This window comes from Glossina fuscipes, unplaced genomic scaffold, assembly GCF_014805625.2.
Source record: "Glossina fuscipes isolate IAEA_lab_2018 unplaced genomic scaffold, Yale_Gfus_2 61, whole genome shotgun sequence".
In the NCBI taxonomy this organism is placed as follows: Eukaryota; Metazoa; Arthropoda; class Insecta; order Diptera; family Glossinidae; genus Glossina; species Glossina fuscipes.
Window position 1 is genome coordinate 2,449,541 of NW_023998433.1, and position 20,971 is coordinate 2,470,511.

Sequence of the window (20,971 nt, forward strand, 5' to 3'; positions counted from 1 at the left end):
CACGGCACATACTTTCTTCTATTTTGAAAATAGTTTTGTAGGCCCTTACTATTCAAATCTCTCTATTAGTGCTGTTATTATTGTGGATGCACACACACATACTCACACAAACGCTCGAGGTGAAGGGCAAACTTTAATGAACTGCTTGCACTCTTCAGAAACTTGCTCAGTGACTTAAAGAAAGACATAAGGGCTAGCAAAAAGAGAAGCTTTGATGGAATATGCCAGGATGCCGATGTCAATTCGTGGGGAACGGCATATAAAGTCGTCCTGAAAAAAGTCGAAGGACAGGGAACGCCGCAAGTCCGCCCACGCTCCGACCAATAGTAGCAACACACATCCCGTAGAGGCCGCTGTACGTTTTGGTAGACTTCCACGGCAGAGAAGATGAAACAATACCAGCAATTACTGACGATGTACTTTTGAGTGCCTGCAAAAGTATTGTGGACATAAAAACTACTGGCCTGGATGAAGTCCCAAAGAAGGCCTTAAAAGCAGCGATACGGAGGAGGCCAAACGTCTTTATTGCGATACTGCAAAGGTGTCTGGAAGAAAGGATATTCTCAGATGAACGGAAAGTCCAAAGGTTGGTCCTCATTCCAAAAGCTAATAAGCCAGCGAACGAGCCATCGTCATACCGATCCATCTGCTTTTTAGATACAATGGGCAATGTATTTGAGCGGATCGTATACGAATGCCTGTTAGTCGTGATCGAAGAAAGACGTGCTCTCTCGGATAACCAGTACGGATTGAGAAGAGTGCGATCTACTATATAATGCCATAAACCATGTTGTGGCGCTTTCCTCAGACGCTGTAGTCAGAGACCGATGGAGGGGCGGTGATAAAAAGTACTGTGCCGTCGTTATCGTAGACGTGAAAAACGCCTTCAATTCGGCGGACTGGGGGATTATTCGTAACGCGCTCATAAGAATGCAGGTTCCAAAGTACATACTGGAGATAATAACATGCTGCCATTCGAACCGCACGTTAGTATATGAGAGTGGCGGGTGTCCAATAGGGATCAGTTCTTGGTCCTCTCTTGTGGTCCATAATGTTCAACGATGTTTTGGAGCTTAACCTTTCTGCCTGGGTAACGATTATCAGCTTTGCCGATGATATAGAAGAGATCGGGCTGGAGGTATCAGAGCATTAAATTGCGGCGGTACTAATAAACAGCCAGGAACGCGTGGAAACATACTCCATACGAGTGGGGCAACGCACGGTGCAGTCATCTCCTGCCCAGAAATACCTTGGAGCTATGTTCGACCATCGACTCAACTTTAAGCAACTGCCGGCATCCAGGCGTCGTTGGCGAGAATTATGCCAAATATTGGAGGCCCGAAACTCACCACTCGAAAAGTAATAGCCACGGTGATAACTTAGGTCATAATGTATGGAAGCCTAGTTTGGGCCGGTGCACTCAAAGTGAAGGCAGTGGCGAAAGTTGGCAGCAATATATCGTCTTAGCGCGCTAAAGCAGATAAGCGAATCCGGACAGTGTCGGAGTATGCTGTCCTTGTGATTGCTTGACGCCATGCCAATCGATATCTTGGCGGACGAAATGAGGCGCATCCATAAAAGGCGCCGCTTCAACGCCCCTCCCAAGAGGCCATCAAAGAAGAAGAGCGGCTAGCGTCGATGAGGACTTGGCAATCGCGTTGGGAAAGAAAACCGGAAGGAAAGTGGACGTTAGTTCTTATCCCAAACATAATGCAATGGATCGAAAGACCACACGGTGGGGTAAATTACTACCTCACTCATTTCCTAACTGGCCATGGCTGTTTTTGAAAGTAATTGTTCAGGTTCGGGCACGACAACTGGCCAAATTGCCCGGCATGCTCGGAAAGGAAGGAAGACGCAGAGCAAAGCATCTTTCGTTGCAGAAGTTTCGAGAATGGCAAACCCTAAATAGAGCCAAGTAAAGTGTTTGAGGGGTTAACTGTCAGCAACAAGGCCTGGAGACTTTGTAAGCAGAGTGCTCAAAGAACAACGGCGGCTTGAAAGACACCAGGTGGAGAGTAGAGGGGTGGAAGCCAATAGTGTATTCCACTGAGGTCCCACCATAGGAAGCGTGCTAACGACAACCAGCCTCCGTGAACTAATACCTAAAGGTAGTCCAGCGGGCAAGAGTAGTTGAGGAAGCGTGTGGGGGTAGTTTTTAGTACGTAGGCGCCATGGATGGCGAATCGTGCTTGCTGCTACTAAGAACCAGCAGCATTTCTTGAAGATTTTCTACCTGCAGCTCGCAAAGCATAACACACACACACACATACACACAAAGGGTACGCAATAAAAATGTATTTTATCTTCTTCTCAAAAGGAAACCTTTTACGATAAGCGACTATTGAATCCTTGCCTTCACTTGTTTGCTTGCAATAAAAACATTCCTCAAAAACCTAATTGCTAACTTTACTTCGTATACAATATCAATATACATAATGTACGAACATCTACGATATATATAACATTTATCTAGAATTTTGAACATACTATAAATATTTAGATGTACATATGAATATAGTTTTGAGTAGTCCATAAAAAAAAAAAAATTCATATCAGTTAACGTTCGCAATTTACAATTGAAATGCACTCAGAGATACATCCACTTAAGCATCTATGCACCAACGCACTCCCTCCTATATATGTACGTGCAACCGTGCATTCGTTCGTTGAATACAATAGTTGAGATGTCTAAAGCAACATACAATTGATTGAATTTTTTCGGTTAATGGTTTACTTGAATTTTTTATTTTATGTTAGTTTCACAAAGGAAATCGATACTGAATACAGGCCAGTAGATAAATTGAGGCCAACAAAGTATTGTGGTAAGCACGGCCTGCTAAGGTGAGGGAAAGATAGACAAGAATGTCGAAATCAAATGAAAAATATCTTTGAAATATTTTACGTTATATGAGCATATACATTCGTAAACATATAAAGCCATACAGACAGACACATGTTTAATAAAAAATATAAAAAATAAAAACAAACATAAATATAAAGGACAAGTAACATAGAAAAGTAGACAAATGTATAATTCAAACGATGGCTTATGCACAGAAAGTTATAGACTTGAAATAAAAATAATGGGGCTTTATTGAACATATTTTTTAAAGAAATCTTTCGCATATATAGCCTATGGTAACATGTAAATTAGCGCTACGTGTTATACTTGTATGGGCCAAAAAAAAAATGCGTAATGTTTTCGATATCTGCAAGTTGAAAATATGTGCCGTTCATCAACAACGAGAGAAAAATTGACCTAAAAACGCTTCTCAATATTTATTTGGCTTGTCTCTCGCTTGTGAACACCTGTTGAAATCGCAACTGCCAATTCGACTTGATACAAAACATGAAGATTCTTACAGTTGGCTTAAACATTTATTAAATGGTTTAAGAATTATTTCTTATATTTAAAAAAAGGAGAAATTTCGCTTTTGTTGCTACCGACTCAGTCTGCTTCATTTCGTTACCACATTTGCATATTACGCATCCCGTTACCTTCGGAATCCTCATGAATAACCGAGTAGGTATGATTCGTGACTACCAAGTCTGCTTTCGGGGATTCGTATCTGAATGCGGTAAAGTTTACTTTAGTCGTAATTACACCGAGTACTCAGTCGGTGAAAGCATAACATTTACCAATTGTACACATACCCATTACGCTACAACCGCTTCTCTATCTCTTTCTCTTCTTCATTTCTCAAAATCTGTTAAAATGGAAAAAGAGGCGTTTTTCGACCGATGAAAGCTCACGTTGCGTCTTCTAAAATTTTGCAATTCTAATACACCTATTTCGAATATGTAACTTTGCTTTGTCGATCTGTTAATTGGCTCGTTTACTTTACTTTATTTCATCGAAAGCGGTTCAACCTCCTGGAACAAATAAAGTCATAATGCCCATGGATCAACACATTCTAAGGAGTCTACGAAAAATGTGTGAATTATTGTATCAAGCATTGATGTGATTGTATTGCAAGCGGTGAGCCAGACGACAAAACTAAATTTTGACGAATAAATCGTTTTTCTTGAATATAAAAATTTCGGCTAATTCCTTCGTAGAATGTATTCAGCATGACTTAGATGTCTATTGAAAGTTAAGGATAGATAATTCCTGTTCTACCGCATAAGCAGCCGAGTAGACAAAGGATCGCGACTAACAACTAAATAGGGGTGCGTTTAAATCTCAATTGCGGTATAGTTTGCAATACAGACAAGCATATAATCTAAGTTAGCCGGCAGCCTTTAAAATTCATACTTTGTAAATTTACTTACAGAGTACAGAAACAATAAATGAACAAATAGATCGTGCTTGGGATTTAACTTAGTTCGTGTCATGTTGTACATTATCTTAAATATTTAGAATATATGTTTAGATATTTCTATATTTATCATTTACTAGAAATAAATAAACAAATCAAATTAATTGCGAACGTGCGCACAGTATATTTTAGTGTTATTTATATCGCTTAAGTTATTTGCCAATAATTTGTGATCATTAATTTTACTTCTATGTTTTATTTTGTAACTGATTAACTGTAATCAACTAACATATTTTTCCATTAGCTAGGAAATGTTTTAATTTAATGCTGGAGCACTTTTTGTACTATATATATATTTATACTTATAATGTAAAAATCGTTGTACCTAGGGGAACATGATATGTTGTTGATGGAGTTTTGTGCGGTTACAAAAGACCTATATAAACATAATTTATTATCAGAAAATGTATTAAATGCATTTTATACAAACAAACTGGTAGCAAGGGTAGCGGCGTTGGCGACATGTATACGACAGACGTACGTACGAGTAGCTGGTGTACGGTTTTGACCGACTTTACAATCCATCATCATCATCATCATCAACCCCATCCTTGTCCTCATCATCGTTATCAACCTTATCAGAAGAATTTATGGGTAAAAGTAGACATATGGATACATTTGACAACATAAATTGTGTATATGAAAAAAGAAAAAAGAGAACATAATACAAAAAAAAAAAGAGAAAACCCGACAACCAACATAATTATGTGTTGATATGTCAACAACATAACCAAAAAACATATACATAAGAGTTACCTCAACACGACAGCAATATTATAAATACATCGAGAATATCTACAAACATACCGACAGATGTAATTACGTTTATCAAATACGGATAATAAAACAGATAAAGTCGTTGTTAGAACACAATATAAGTGTGTGAGTGGAAAAAATTAATACAAGTCCGTCAACTGAATCAGTTAATAAAAAAATATCGTTGCATGCAAAATAGAAAGAAAAAATAAATAAATAAAATGAAAACAATTTTCAAATCATGGATTTAAAAAATTTACACACATCCTCACATTCACACTCATACAACCACACTCTCCTATTCATATTTCTCTTTATCCACCTACTATTTGCATATTATTTATGTTTACACGCGCGTGTATGATGTTTGTCTAAAAATGTACATACCTATATATATATATATATATACACATATATAAAGAGAAGGGGGGAATGTAAAATCTTTATATCCTAATAAATCATAACGACAACTTCCGCATTCATATTGAAATAATTTACAGCAATGGCACAGCAAACAATAACAAACACGGACACCACCAGCAACCATGCATAGCATAGCGTGTGTATATACAAGCGTTCATATACTCACATTTAGAAGCAGATATATAGATACAGATACAAATATATCTGTGTGACGATTGTGTCTAACAGTAATGGGAGAAGATATGTTTTCTATTTATTCAAACAAATGCACAGAAACACATAGTCGGAGATACCAACATATATTAATGGAATCACTAACCTACACACATCTCTCTCTATGCCTGGAAATTTGCACGTACTCACATATATATATATATATATATATATATATATATTTGCACATACATATATATACATATACATATAAATATACATATACATATACATATGAACATATATATATATATATATACATATACATATAAACATATATATATATATATATATATAAACATATAATCACATACAGTTATATTTTAACCTATATTCATTAAGCCATGATGTATGTTTGAATATTACATTATATGGATTTATAATTCCCTATGTGTTGGCAATGATGGTGACAGTGGTAGTCCTGATACAGAATAATTCGTTCTTTCGTTCGTTCGCTCATTTCATACACAATCATTCATGCAATCAGTCATTCATTCATTTATTCATTCTATCTTTCGTATACTTATGCACATATGGGGCAAACATGCTTAAACCAACATATGAATACTTATATATATATGCTAAACCTACCAATTTTTATTTTCATATTTGTTTTTTTTTTTTTTATTTCACTCTTTATTTCTTTTTTTTTTAAGAAATATTCACAAAAAATACAGTGACATTTCCAATATTTGTAGTTGCATGTCTCATGAGCATATATTTACGTGGCCTTAATGTCTCCCTGCCATATGCCAGCGAACGAGAAAGAAAGAAATAACACATGTATACGTAACGGATTGAGTGACATAATCACTGCATCGCATCATGGATGCATATATTATTTTTTTTTATTTCCAAAACGAACAGTTATTAATCTTGAAAGCTTAATTCATTTTATTTGTTTTAATTGAAAACAAACATTTACTCATTTATAAGAAACAAATACTGTCAGTCCGTTGCTAAGTACTATATCCCTTATATAGAGAAAAAAGTTCAATTTTTGCGTTCCTTGAAAACTTTTGGATCATTATTTTAATTATATCTATATATATATCATATCTATATATATATATATATATATATTTGTATCATTTGTTGTTTTTCACGTACTATTGAGAGAACTATTGAGTTTTATTTGATGCCACAATATGTATGCACCTTAGGACGTATGCGCAACTCGAATGATTATATTGCATTGTAGCAATATTTCGAAATTTTAAATCCCTCATTGTCATCTTCATTTTAATGTATTTATTTGTCCATCGACACTTGAATTTGAATTGTGATGTAAAGTTTTTAAAATTTTGATATTGTTTTCGCGAAGAAAGACTGCGCCAAGTTAATTCCACTCTTCATATTGACGACATTTTGGGATTAGGATTTTTTTTTTTGCAAATCAGGCAAATGTTCTCTAAATATTAGCTTGGGGAAAAAGAAATCCATTATTTTTTCGGTAGATGGCTGCACTGATAGATTTCTCATAACGTACCGATCAAACAATTTCAGATTTATGCTCGTTGGAAAGGTGACATTTCGCAGTAAAAAAAAATCTTTTGCTGTTTTTTGTTTGGTGCATTCAGTTGTGAGTTACACCGTGTTAAAAATGGAAGTGAACAAAGAGAAAATTCGGTACATTTTACAGTTTTTCTTTGACAAAGGCGAAAATGCAAGCCAGACGAATCGCCCGTACGCCTTGAACGTACCGCCTACTATGATCACAAACCGAAATAATTTGAGCAAAACAAGCCTATATACAAGTTATAAATGGCTTTTCAAACAAGTTATATACATTTATTTCTTATCAATGCTAATTGATTTTAACCCAACATTCAAGCTTGTGGCACGGCCAGCGTATAAATTGAATTACAAAATTGAAAATTCATTAAGCTGAACCTCTTAAATGAATCTCTGCTTTTTGTTTTGGTTATTTTTATATGTTTCACTACCAGCGTTTGATTTATAATTTCAATATAATTGCTTGCATTTATTTTGGCCATTTTTTTACTTGAAAAAGGCATTTTTTGGGAAAAATCCGTACAATACATATTAATGAAGTATTCCATCATTTTCCACAACTTTTTCCCATTTTTCTAGCAACAGGCAAGATTAGTTTGGGAGCGATCGAGTCACCGATTCATTTTCGCACGCCTTCAGCATCTCAAAACGGCGTGTCAGCCAAGGCATCGATCTGAACGGGCGGTAATCAGAAGGCGCTATGTCCCGTGAGTACACGGGCGGCGGAAGAAGTTCTTATTAAAGCTGCAACGGTGTATTTTTGACAACTCTTGGAACGTGAAATGAAATTTTCAGTCAATTCATACGATGTCCATTTTCTCTCCTTTGGATTGTTCCTATTGGATGAAACGTTTAGAAATGGTTGATTAAAAAACTGCTAAAATGTTCGTAAGTTCCTTGAGCGTTTGAGCTGGTTTTTCATCCAATAAGTCTTGCAATTCATTGCCTTCGAATTTCATGATTGTTCAGGCCGTTCTTTGTCGTTGACATTAAAACAACCGACTTTTAAGTCGTTGTAACCAAAATCGACAATGGGGATATAATGGAATAACATCACCATAAGCTTCTAAAAGTGTTCAATGGGCTTCGGCATCAGGTTTCTCCAAATCAAACAATAAAAGTAATTAGTGTTGAAAATGTAACTATAAGCGTTCCATGATTAGCGTCTGCATTCACTGAATAACTCGAATAACTCGATAGTACTGAACGGAAAACTGTCATTTTATTGTAAAGAAAGGTCAAAATCGTCGAATTTAACCGTTATGTACATGGATACTTCAGATTACTTTACCACTTCCACCAATATCTCGCTGGTCAATAGCTTTGCAAGCGACTAATATTTTGTTTAAAATTTACATATGCCTGCTAATCTTCCGAACTTATATCGTCGTCTTATTACATTATATGTTCAAAATCAATTAATTTAAATTATATCTGAATATAGCTTAAATTGAAAACTGGAGCAAAACCCTCTTGACTATAATTTCAGTATGAAAACAGAAAAAGTAAATTACTCTTTACATAATATTAATTGCAGTTGTGAAATAGTTTTCAACTTGACTAAGATTTTAACTTCATTTTATTTTTTTGTTTATTTTTTTTAAATACTACGAAAATCCTTTATACCTATAATATAGAACCGGTATGCTATGCACATGACGCACTGGTATTAAGCGCCCATATATACGAAAGGCATGGGACGGCAATAATTGAAATGTTTGCAACATTTTTTGCTTTCCGCTTTTTTGCTTTATTTTTGCGCATTTTTGCTCAATAAGCCAATCAATTTTCATAAATCTTTTTTGTATATCAAATATTTTTCCCAATTTTTTTTTTTTTTTTTTCAACTGTGTTTACACAAAATCAAAAAGAATTTCCCACAAATTCAAAACACAAACACTCATATGGTTGAGGGTAGGTGCATGTACATGTACATCATGTACATCTGTTCGTAAACGTGTATGTGTGCATATCGGCGTGGATGTGTTTATATGTATAAGTATAAAACTCTTTTATGTATTTAGGTTAAGTCGATTTAGTTTTATTATTGATTTAATTTGAAGCCAGCTTGTAAAAAACCAATTGAAAAAATTAAATGAGTCTTCAGGCGAATCTCAAGCACTCACCATCTGCGATAAGCACTAATAATTTGTTTGCCTTTGCCGTAATTGTGGGCATGTTGTCTCCTTTTTTTTACAACAGATTAGAAGGTAGCTTTGTTAAAGACTTGAAATTTTTAAACTTTTTCGGCCGTTTATTTTGGAAGTTATTTCAGTCTACGCAGCGCTTGAGCTTGTCTTCTTACATGTACTCTGAAAAATAAAAAACAAATAGTACTAGATTTTACACCCTCCCGAGACTTTCAATTTATGGAAAATATTACAAAATAAGCAAGAGTTTAGAATTGTAAAATGTCATACATTCATGCCGTACAGTGGCATTTATAGTTAATTAAGACCTTGTTCCTTATTAAACTTAATCTATTATTTTAGCCTACCACGTATGTAAACTTTATAAATGTTACAACCTGATTGGCAAAACTAATTTCCTTTTATGCTTTAGTGGTGATGGTTGTATAAAAACCAAGAACATTGTAAATAAATAAAAATTGTAAAAAAAAATTTGAAAAAAAAATCTACTACAACCAATATATATATATATATATATATATATATATGCTATTGTATATATAATAATATATGTATATAGATAATAATATATTTATAAAAGCAAAGCAAACTTGATAACAAAAGTTGATGACGCCGAGCGAAAACTAAAAAAAGAAATAAAAAATAAATGGCGTAGGTTTACGCTTAAGGGAAATTGTTGCACAAATGAGGTTTTTTCCGTTCGCTCGTGGTATGGTGATTCTTGGTGCTACAAATTGCAATCGCGTTGTTAGCAGTGCGGCATGGTTGCCGCATTGACTAAGAAAGTGCCAGCTATAAAACGTTCTGATGTTACAAAAAAACTTTTACTCGCAACTATTCTCACGCAAACACACGCGATGAAAAGGCAGATTAAAGAAGAAAAAAAGAAGAGGGAAAATTGTCGTATACGTACAGCAGTATCACACTGCTAGCTATAAATATATTTTAAAAGTGATTATAAAGAAGCAGAGACTTGCGACTATTTTTTTTATCCGCACTGGATAAGTCTCTAACTAAATTAGTTTATATAAGGACTTGAAAGCTGCTTTGGATTTTTATTAATCATATATTTTGAGGCAACGTTCACTTTCTTTATCCAGGGAAGTATATCCTCTTTCTATTTATTGTAGTAAATTACAATCAAAAAAAAATGTTTACTAAATTAAATTAAAATATTAAGGTCTCTAAACCCTTGTCCAAGCATGCATGCAGATGTAGAAACAAATTCCGCAATGTTTATGCACCCAGCTTCCGCCATTCCTATATATGTATATATATATATATATATATATTAGTGTAAGATTTGTAGACGATTATCGTTATCTCTCTGTTTTCATTCAATAATCTCAGTCCAATTTAGAAATTCAGAATAAAAGGGTTATGAATCCTTTAGAAAACGAAAAAAGTCAAAAACGCGGCGTTGTGGTTTTCTCATGACACCATCCACCGCCTTTTGGATTGCAGTAGCTTGATCCTCCCGGTTGCGATACCTGCGTCGTGCACTTTCAAAGGTGACATGACATATGGGACTTCCGCCATAAAAGTTGACATTGTTTCGATATGCGTACGCAGAATATATTGATATATTAAATCTATTGTATTCACGTAATAGACGACAGCGGCGAATGAAATTTTAAACGCAAAATATGTTTTATGTAAATTATTTCGGATACTAACAGTCGTTAAATGAGCGACAACTATGCCGGATATCAAAATCTGCTTTTACTTTGCTTAGAGTAATATTCCCATTTCTTAACAGTACCTCGTTCTTAAAGTTCACGTATTTTTCCCCTTAATTTTCGTTAACACATAATGGGATTTTTTGTTTTTTAAGTTCATAAATCAATTTTTGTAGGTTTGCGGACAGACATGCTCATATCGATTTACAATTTAAACTAATAATGAACATTATACGCTTTAAAAAGTCGCTGAAGCTTATTTGTGGGTGTTACGAATGTTTTTGCGAAATGTACATATCGGACCTTGCCTCATGCCAATGCAACCTGTTTCGTAAAGTTCCGCCAAACTATCTGGCATTTAAGCAGAATTCATTTTGAATAATGGAAAAATGTAAAAAAAATATGAAAAACAATCTCTCATTACTTTTTTTGCCAGCCATTTTTATATGCAAAACTAAAGGAGACTTTTTCTATACATATTTTAATAAATGTTTTTTTTTTTTTTTTGTTTGGTTACATAACTAACAAATTGGCAAAACCACATGAAACATAACGAACGAAATGGTTGGCATACCAACCAATTTACTAAGTATCAACATGCTTACGTGCATAAGTTGTTGTATTGCAAAAAATTTTGTAAGGCCATGCATGCATTTGGTTACCCATCTTCGTCTCTGTTCCGTCTCTTTTTCATTCCTACTTTTTGTGCGTGTATTAGCACTCAATATCAATGAAGCGAAAAATATTTACGATATCAAGCTTAAGACTTACTGCTCGCATAAGAATATTACGTACTTAACGATATACAGCTAAAAATTTTCTTGTTTATGATGTTGACATAAATTTATTATAAAATATTTCAAATGAAATCGTTGCAGCTAATACGTGTGCATAGAGACATCTACAAAAAAAAAAATAAATAAATAAATAAATAAATAAATAAATAAATGAAATAAAACAATAATAATTATACAACAATCCTTATCATAATAAATATTAATTAGGAAGGTGTATGTGTTATACTTTAACGCAGACAAATAAATAATGCTTGGATAAAACAATTTAAGCCATCAGTTAACTATACTACCTGTTCAATTGATTTAATGGCTTCTATGAGCTATTTAAGTTTTTCTTTTACTTTGAAAGTGTTTGAAAAACAATTTTTCGAAATATTGACGTACCTTACAAATTTGCTTGTCAAGGTTAAGCAAGTAATTAAGCAAGTACATTGTAAACAATGCTACTCGAAGAAATCTATCCACAGATGACTAAACAAACGAATAGGGAAAGAATCGGTGTTCATTTTAGTAGGAGAAAGTTCCTTCTATCACTATACCGAAGTGATTTCATTTTATTATGATAAATCATAATAGGCCACACGCTCCACCCCAGACTCTAATTGACTCCGTCGTAGACATTTAACTTCATGGACGATGTTAACGGTTCGTCTATTCTACTTTATAGCTATTTGGCTTTTGGATATCGTAACGCATGCACTTTTAAGCAGCATTGTCGTGAAATTTCCCGCAACTCGTTTCTTTTTTTACCCAGAATTGCATCCATTTAAACTATGCCGTATATTCTTTAATGAGATAACTTACAAAGTTGCGTAGAAATCAATCGTTTTCTTTCTTAGAAAACGGACCCAATTAATATTTTACGGCGAAAAGTTGTATTACGCCGAGTATCGGACTGAAAACATCTTAATTTCTATCGTAAAAGTGATCCAAATTTTTTTATGGATATTTGGATGTTTGGCGATGTTAAGAACGTTTGCGTAGCGGTTCCCTTATGACTGCATTAAAATATCGTCGACTTTTTTGTAGACTATGATTTATCACCCACCGCCAAAACTCCCGAAACGAACGAAGCTGAACTATATTGTTCGCTTTTGATGGTGTACGCTTCCCTTAAACAGCATACACGGCAATTGTCCTCGAAATAAAATTGTAATATAAAATGAGTTATTTTTCGAATTCGTGATAACCTACAAGTTAATATAAAGAGTTAAAAGTCATTTACATTAAATGAGTACCGATTTGATTTGCTATGAGTCACACATCCTAGATACTTCACAGAAAAAACGCGATAACTTCTTGAAGTAATTGAAATAATTGAGACATCTCCAATCGATACGTTTAAAATCGCATACTTAAGATAATTTGAATTAAAAACGAATGTTGTATTCGCGACTGTGGGTAATAGAACCATAAAGAAGTTACATATACTCTTATATAGGGCGATATATTAAGTTGATTAAGCAAAGTTTGCTCCTTCATCTGTCTAGTTTGCATGTTTGTATGTTTCCTTGGTTATTAAATTAAAAGTTGAAACCTTGCTCTTAACTTATTATCACAGCTTGCACCTGAAAATGTGTTGAGCGCCAAGATACCTCTGGATAGGGCAAAAATAAAACTTTATTTCCATAACTTTTAAATCATAATAGCTATCGATTTGAACTTTTTCCCTCTTTGTTGATTTTATTCACTATTATTGCAATATTCAATAAATTTTTATTTATTTGTCACATCCGAAAATAAAGCTAACATCAAACGATAATCAAAGTTCTAACTTATTGTTGTTTGCTGAATAACATTTTTTTGTTTTATTTTAACTAATGTTGTAGGATAAAACCAATTAAAAATTTCTGCTATTATTTCAATAAAATCAGCAAAAACAAATATAATTAAATGTACGAAAAATCATATAACGAAACAATGGTTTATTTGCATATGACACCATAAACACACTATAACAAAAGCATACGCATAAACATATACACAAACATTTAGCCATATATGCGGATATGCATATATAAGCATGCGTTGGATATGTGACGATTTTTAAATATAATAATTTAAAATACAAATCCATGGTTATGATTGGTTTTTGTCGTTATTGCTATTATTACTGCTGTTCCCGTTGTCGCTGTCGTTGTTTATTTATTGATATTTCAGCCATAATATACACATACAGTAAGTTTATGCAGAACAAAAAAAAAAAAAGGAAGAGATACTACGTATGGGTTTAAAGCGAACACTTTAGTACTCATCATCTGCGATCGCAATGCTCGCCTTTTTGACAAAAATTCATACACGTGACCCATGCAACGCTTACACGTGTCCCTACTTTTGCTGACTTGCTATGAGATTGTTTTCAAGTATGTCTACAAATATAAATGTTCATAAATGAACGCATTAATATTTTAGTTTGGATAGAATCTTTTAACAACGATCACTAACTTAAATTGCAATGATGTACGACGTATACGATGGTCGTAAGGTGGAGCAGAAACGCAACAAAACCTGCTGCATGTGTTATATGAAATTTCAAATTATATTTTTATGCCAAATAACACAACTCCATAAGCACTTGAATAAATTTATACATTCACTTAAGGTGCCGAACATAACATATATGCGGAATTCTCTCCAAATTAAACTTTCTTAATTGTTCCTGATTCTAGAAGAACTTAGTTTGGAGAGAGGAAAAAAAAAACAACATTCATATTTTGAAAGAAGTTTCTAGATTAATATTCACTTCTAAAACAAACGCAGAGGAACGGATCGAAAGGCGATCCTCTCACAAAAAAGACTAGAGAAAGACCCATCTCTTATTATACATATCGATTTAATCTTGTTTATTTGTCTTCTTCTTGTTCTTGTGTTCCACCTAAAGGCCGTAGTCTTGAGACATAATCCCGACGTGTTTGTGCCCATGAACGAACTCTATGAAAAATAGTTGAGATTGGATAACTTTTTCGAACGCTTCCCACAATGCCTTGCTTTGAAAAGACGTTGTATGAATAACTCTAGGCAGGCTATAAGGTTTTTACTTGTTCATATTATACAATTCAAAGACGCTGTAAATATTTTAAGATAATCAATTTGTCAATGTCGAACTTAAGTCCGTTCTCTGTGAACCTTTAAAGCCGAGAAGAGTAGACGACGCTTTAGTTCACTCGATATAAATAGTAATAATAATAATTGAATATACCGCACATGTTTGGATCTGGTGAGAGAGAAAAAGCCATTGCTAACCTTATAGGTCATAAGTTTTCTTTGGAAGAGTTCGTGAGTATTTTATGTATTAGTTATAAGACGCCTCCGAGATTCTCTGCATGGGCTCTTTCTATTACCTGGAGTGGTACAAATTCATTTTCCTCTTTAGTACGCAGCCTAGTAGGCCGGTGAGAAAATTTTTCTCCTTTACTTTACGACTGAATTCTTCAAAGCAAATTACGTGTTTATGACCTTTACGTGGATGTACCTATTTGCACAGAAATGTTGTCTTCAATTCGCAATCAGTTTCTCCAAATATTTAAAGTAATCTTAAGTTTTATAGATTTCCAAGCGGGGTTACACCTAATGATATATCATATTCGATATTGCAGCGATAAATATGGATCAACTGAAGACTTTATGCCACAGTCAGTATATATCGGTTCGTTGAGCTGTAAGGGGCATAGTTTTTTAAACAATGAAAATACCGAACTAACTGCGATTAAAATGTTGTTAATAGTCGCCTATTGTAATTGGAAACATATGGTCATCATTCTTGGACAGTATGCAATTCCGCCATTTTAAGAGTATCAATTTTGACATGGAGAACGAGCTGTGTGTAGGGCACTGCACCAATATGTGAAGAAATTACTCTTTGAAGAGTCATGTCTAACGCAAAAAAAAAAAAAAAAAAAAAACGCCTCAGAGAATCAATGTGATGGAAACGACTAATGTTTTTTAGTTGTTATAGCAAAACGGCGTTAATTTAGAAGTCAAGGAATGTTGATGCAAGTAAATCGAATATTTAAATAAATACGGCGACGTTATTGTATTATTATATGCTACTTCAACCGCGATGTTCATCAAATATTTTGTTTTTGTTTACTACTTGCTTATGTTCACGATACATAGCCTGGCTTAGCAAAGTTTACATTTTCATGATGACAGCTTTATAAAACAAATTATTGTCCAACTGTCCAATTAATTAGGAAAAGTCGTACCTAACGACCTATAATGTCTTGAACAAGATATCTTAAATTTTATCTTGTTTTGGTAAAGAAAAATTCATCAATACTCCATCACAGAGCCAATAGTTAACTTATTATGACCGGAGTTTTGCTGAAAATTGATATTGATTTTTGAAATGAATTTGCAGGTGTTGCCAATTGCAGTACTTCACGGCAGAATTCATGCACATTTTATTCGCGCCTGTACATACATGATTAGCAAAATTGCAAAGATAAACTTGACTTTATAATTATTGTTGTATTGTGGAGAAATTAACAGGATATTGAGATACTTATATATAAATATATGTATATTTAGTCTATTGTTTAAATGTATATATATGCACATAAATTGAGACATATAACGATAACTGAAAATTGTATACAAATGCAAAAATTCACAAGTCAACTTGCGCGCACATTCAAGCACATATATACATGTTCACTCATATAAGCATTTGTTTGCTAAACTGCATTCACATATAAACATGTTTAGTTCATATTCCGCCATAACTACTCTTCTCGTTCATATTATTATTATTATTATTGTTTTTGTTACACTCTAAGTAAAAAAACAAATTTGTTAAAAATTACAAAAAATGATTTTTAAAATATGATTTTCATTTTTACTTTCGTGTTCACAAAGAGTCATTAAAATATTAATTTTTCTCTGAACAAATAAATAGAAGAGAAGAAAAAAAGTAGAAGCAATTTTTTCAAATTTTTTTTCTATTTATTTTAGAAAAATGAAGAGTTTCAAATGAAATTAAAAATAAATGAAATATTTATGAATAATTTTTATACGTTTACGTTTTCCTATTTCTCCCCCTCTATATATATATATATATATATATATATATATATATATAAATATATATCACACGCTAGTAATTAAATATTTATTTAAATTAAAAAAAGCAAAAGCAAAAAATATGATAAAACTGTTGAAATAACCTCAATGCATGACACTGACAATATTGACCGTAATGCTGATGATATGAATGTTAATAATTTGCATGCATATGCATGCATATATAACTAGGTATATACACAGCTGAGCATAACATATACCAACACATTTACATGATTAATAAATAAAAAAAAAAGTCCTACTTTATCACCACACTTGAGATTCCGTTACCCTATATACATATTCTCTACGTAGACTTGCTTTATAACAGCAGTCCAACCACATTGTTATACGGATATATATGTATTTACGTAATGTATGTGTGCGGGCGGTTCTTTACTGCTGTTTTTTATGGTTTTTCGTTTTCGTTTTTTTTTTTAACCGCAGCAACTTGTAAATAATAAATTACTCAGAAAAATTGCTAACGTACACTTTACTCATTTATTTATTTATATGTCAACTATGATGAATATAAAAATTGTGATTTGGATCTTTGCTAACATTTGACTCTAAAATCGTCCTGAAGGCAAACATTTGAAATAATTTAGCAAGCGTAAATTCATTATTCGACATAAAAGCCAAAGTCTGAAGATCACTCCCGATATAACGCTTTATTTTGCGACATGTGAAAAAGGTTTGTAATCTTCAAAATTTCTCCACAAAAATCGTTGGGTAACAGCACTTCAGCTATCTGCATTGATGTGAAAAATTTGAATTTGAATTGATGCTTCGAGCCCTTGCCTCTCCAAACGTTCTTACAAAGCGCTAACCTTTATATAGAAAAAGCGCCTAATTTTCAATATTTCACAATAGGAAATGGTTCATAACGGTAATTTGACATAGAAATCAATTTTATAAAATTTGGATCACGTACGTCTATTTTTTGTACCACACACCTATAAGGGTACTCGTGAAAAGTAAGCATTTCAATAACAACAAACTTTAATTTTTAGCAAGTAAAAAGTAATGGGAAATTAATTTTGCTAAATTTGAACCACGGCAGATCGGTATGATTTATATAGACACAACGTATAATATTTGGTATTTGATCACAAATATAAAAGCGGACTTGTATTAAGTCAAGTGGTCTAAGCTATTCGGCTTTGCTCGATTATAGTGGGTTTGCTTGTTTTGCTCATGCTCTCCTCATCGTAAATTGCTATTTCTTCACGAAAAGGAAATCGAAAATCGGAAAAGAAACTGTCGCTCATATCATTCCGGACTCTCTCGCAAAAGACTATTGTAATCCCTTGAAACAAAATCTGAATTCTCAGTGTCCTTTCCCCTACAAATATAGGAATATTGTTGTGCTCATTTATGCTTATCTCATCCCGATTATATTAATTTGACCCTGAGAATTCAGTTAAGAATTTAAAAAAATGATTTTCAGCCATATTATGTAAATCTGTTAGGGATAATACTGTAAAATTACTGCTGCATATTGAACTGAAAAAAGGCCGTGATGGTTACGTATTATGTTCAACATTTCACATAATTGCTAGGTTTGAATTTTTCCCGGATTTTATAAACTGAATTTCCTCATAAATTTACACTAACAATATTTCATAACACTTTGTGGTCAGTACACTGAGATGACGGCAACGGCATTCAGCGACGTTTGCTTGTCAATGTTTTTGCCAAGGCTTCAGGAAGCTTATGTGCGGTCAGATTAATATAGGTAAGCAACCTCATAATGACTAGGATTATGCAAGTCTTAACCTGTTGCAGCTATCTTTAAACTTTACGTGATTTTATGCAAAGTGCTGCAAGAAACAAAAGTATGCAAAACCCATATTTAAAACGAAATAAGGAAATGAAGTTTTGTGGGAGTTGATTATTGCGCACACAACGCCTAAGTTGAAAACACACAAAAGATTCCTAATTTTCTTGTTAAAATTGAACCTTAACTGATATGCTTCGGAGCAATCTTGCGAAAAGGCATTGTATAGTTCTAACGAAAGTCTCGGTTAAATTTTTGTGTTAATTTATAAATTGTAGCGAGTTTAAAACTTTTTGCTTCTTGGAGTTACTTCAATTATTCATCATTTGCGGTGATACATTTTATCATATGTGACACAGTACAGCATTCTCGTCCTTTTTGAACATTTATTTGTATATATTCATACGCATGGCATGCATTTGACGCTTATTTAATTTAATTTCAATTCATTTCATTTAAAGCTTAGCGAACTGGGACGTCCATTCACTGGCGGCTCATGGTGTGGCAAAGCCACTGGACCGCAATTGTATTTTAGTGAAACATCAACGGTGACAGCTTCAGTTAAGGTAAATTTTTACTATCTATATCATCTCTTTCTCTCTTCGATTGTAATTATGTAAAAAAAAAAAAAATTTTTATCATTTTGATATATAAATGACCGATGACACTGATGTGTTGTGCTTATGGTAAACCATTGCAAAAAAAAAAAAAAAAAAAACAAGTAAGAAAATTATATCTTTTATACCCGTCACCTATCCTAAAATAGACAAAAGAAGTAAAAAAAACAAAATTTTCATGCTTTATAATATAAGGTGGATGCAGCTAATTTTTGTTACTTTCAAAATAAAAGTTTTTGTCTGGATAGGCATGTGGGCGCTGTGTACGTGTCACTTGACAAGTTTGGGTCACTTCCAAATTCTTTTGCAATTCTTCATTATCACTGACGGGGGAACGTTTCCCCAAAATGTCGCACAGCTACGCAAATAACTAAATGGACAGACGAAGAGACGGATATGTGTAGCTGCGTTACAAATTTGAAACTGGCCAAGTATTTATATACTTTGCGGGGTTTTTGAAGCTTGTTTCTACGCGTTATAAAGGTATTGAAAAAAAATTAAGTTTTGATACACTATAATAATGGGTAAGCGTAGTCAATTTTTTCCATTTTTGCGCACAGATTCTACATAGAATATGCGTTCAAATATGTGTATATTTATTTGCTATAATTCATGAGTAATAAGCAAAAAACCAATTTTTCATTACTTTTGAAGAACAGAAGTGTTCTCAGTTCACGTGATGCTGTGGACGCTTTCTTCGACCGATTTGGTCCATTTTCAATACCGAACTGCGTGCAAGAACTTCCAGTGTTTGTGCCAAATTACAAGTCGGTAGCTCTCATTTTGCGCCCAGGAGGATATTTATAACAGACTTTGCATAGACGGACAGACGGACAAGCTTGAATTGATTTAGAATTTGATGCCGATCAGGAATATATATACTTTGTAAACTCATCCTTCAGTGATGGGTAGCAAAATAATAAGCTCATTATGGAAATACTAGAGAGAGGTAGCAACAAGCTACCACTGCAAAAATATATGAAAACTCTTTATCAGTTATTGTAATATTTCGGATAGAATTATTCCATCCATTTATCGTTTAGTTGAAGATCTTCAAGAAAAAGCCTCCACAATATACATATTGTTGCGAAAAACCCATATTTAGTACTTCAAGTTTTCATAAAAATTAGCCAATTTTTGAAGACATCAAACTCCAAAAGCGTGCCATTCTTCATTATATAAGCAAATATTGCACATTTGGTATTTAAGCAAAGTATTTGCAGTGGGCAGTGGGTCAGTCGAGTCAAGATAGTTGAATTGAAATATTTGAAAGGACAAGACGAGAAAGCGTTGCAAATATAAGTTTTTGTAAATAATTTTTATACTATCCCGCAAATCAAAAGGCAGTGGTACGAATTTCATTGCAAAAGGAGTTGGATAAAAACGCAAAATCACAAAAGAATCTTTCACTTTACAATATCATGACTAGAACATATAGCTATTGAGAACGTTTCTACGGTCCTAAAAGTGTTCACAATAAGGCCTATCCTCAGTCTATTATCTTTAAATTAAAGCTGAACCGACACTTTTATGCAAAAAGCCCTTAATGATGCGATTCACATTTCAAAACGTATATTCATTCCAATTAAAAGTCTTATAACATATATTAACCCTTGATTAGTGACGGACTTTGATTCGTCCATGTATGTGTCTATTAT

The 20,971-nt window shown here is 33.4% G+C and overlaps 1 protein-coding gene across 1 annotated transcript in view; it reads left to right on the top strand.

Moving 5' to 3' along the window:
- Positions 1 to 20,971, top strand: part of LOC119637780 — a 102,150-nt gene that overhangs the window by 18,602 nt on the left and 62,577 nt on the right. The window contains exon 4 of the mRNA XM_038034063.1: positions 19,158 to 19,262. Coding sequence (XP_037889991.1) covers positions 19,158 to 19,262 — 105 coding nt within the window. The remainder of the gene's footprint in view (positions 1 to 19,157; positions 19,263 to 20,971) is intronic.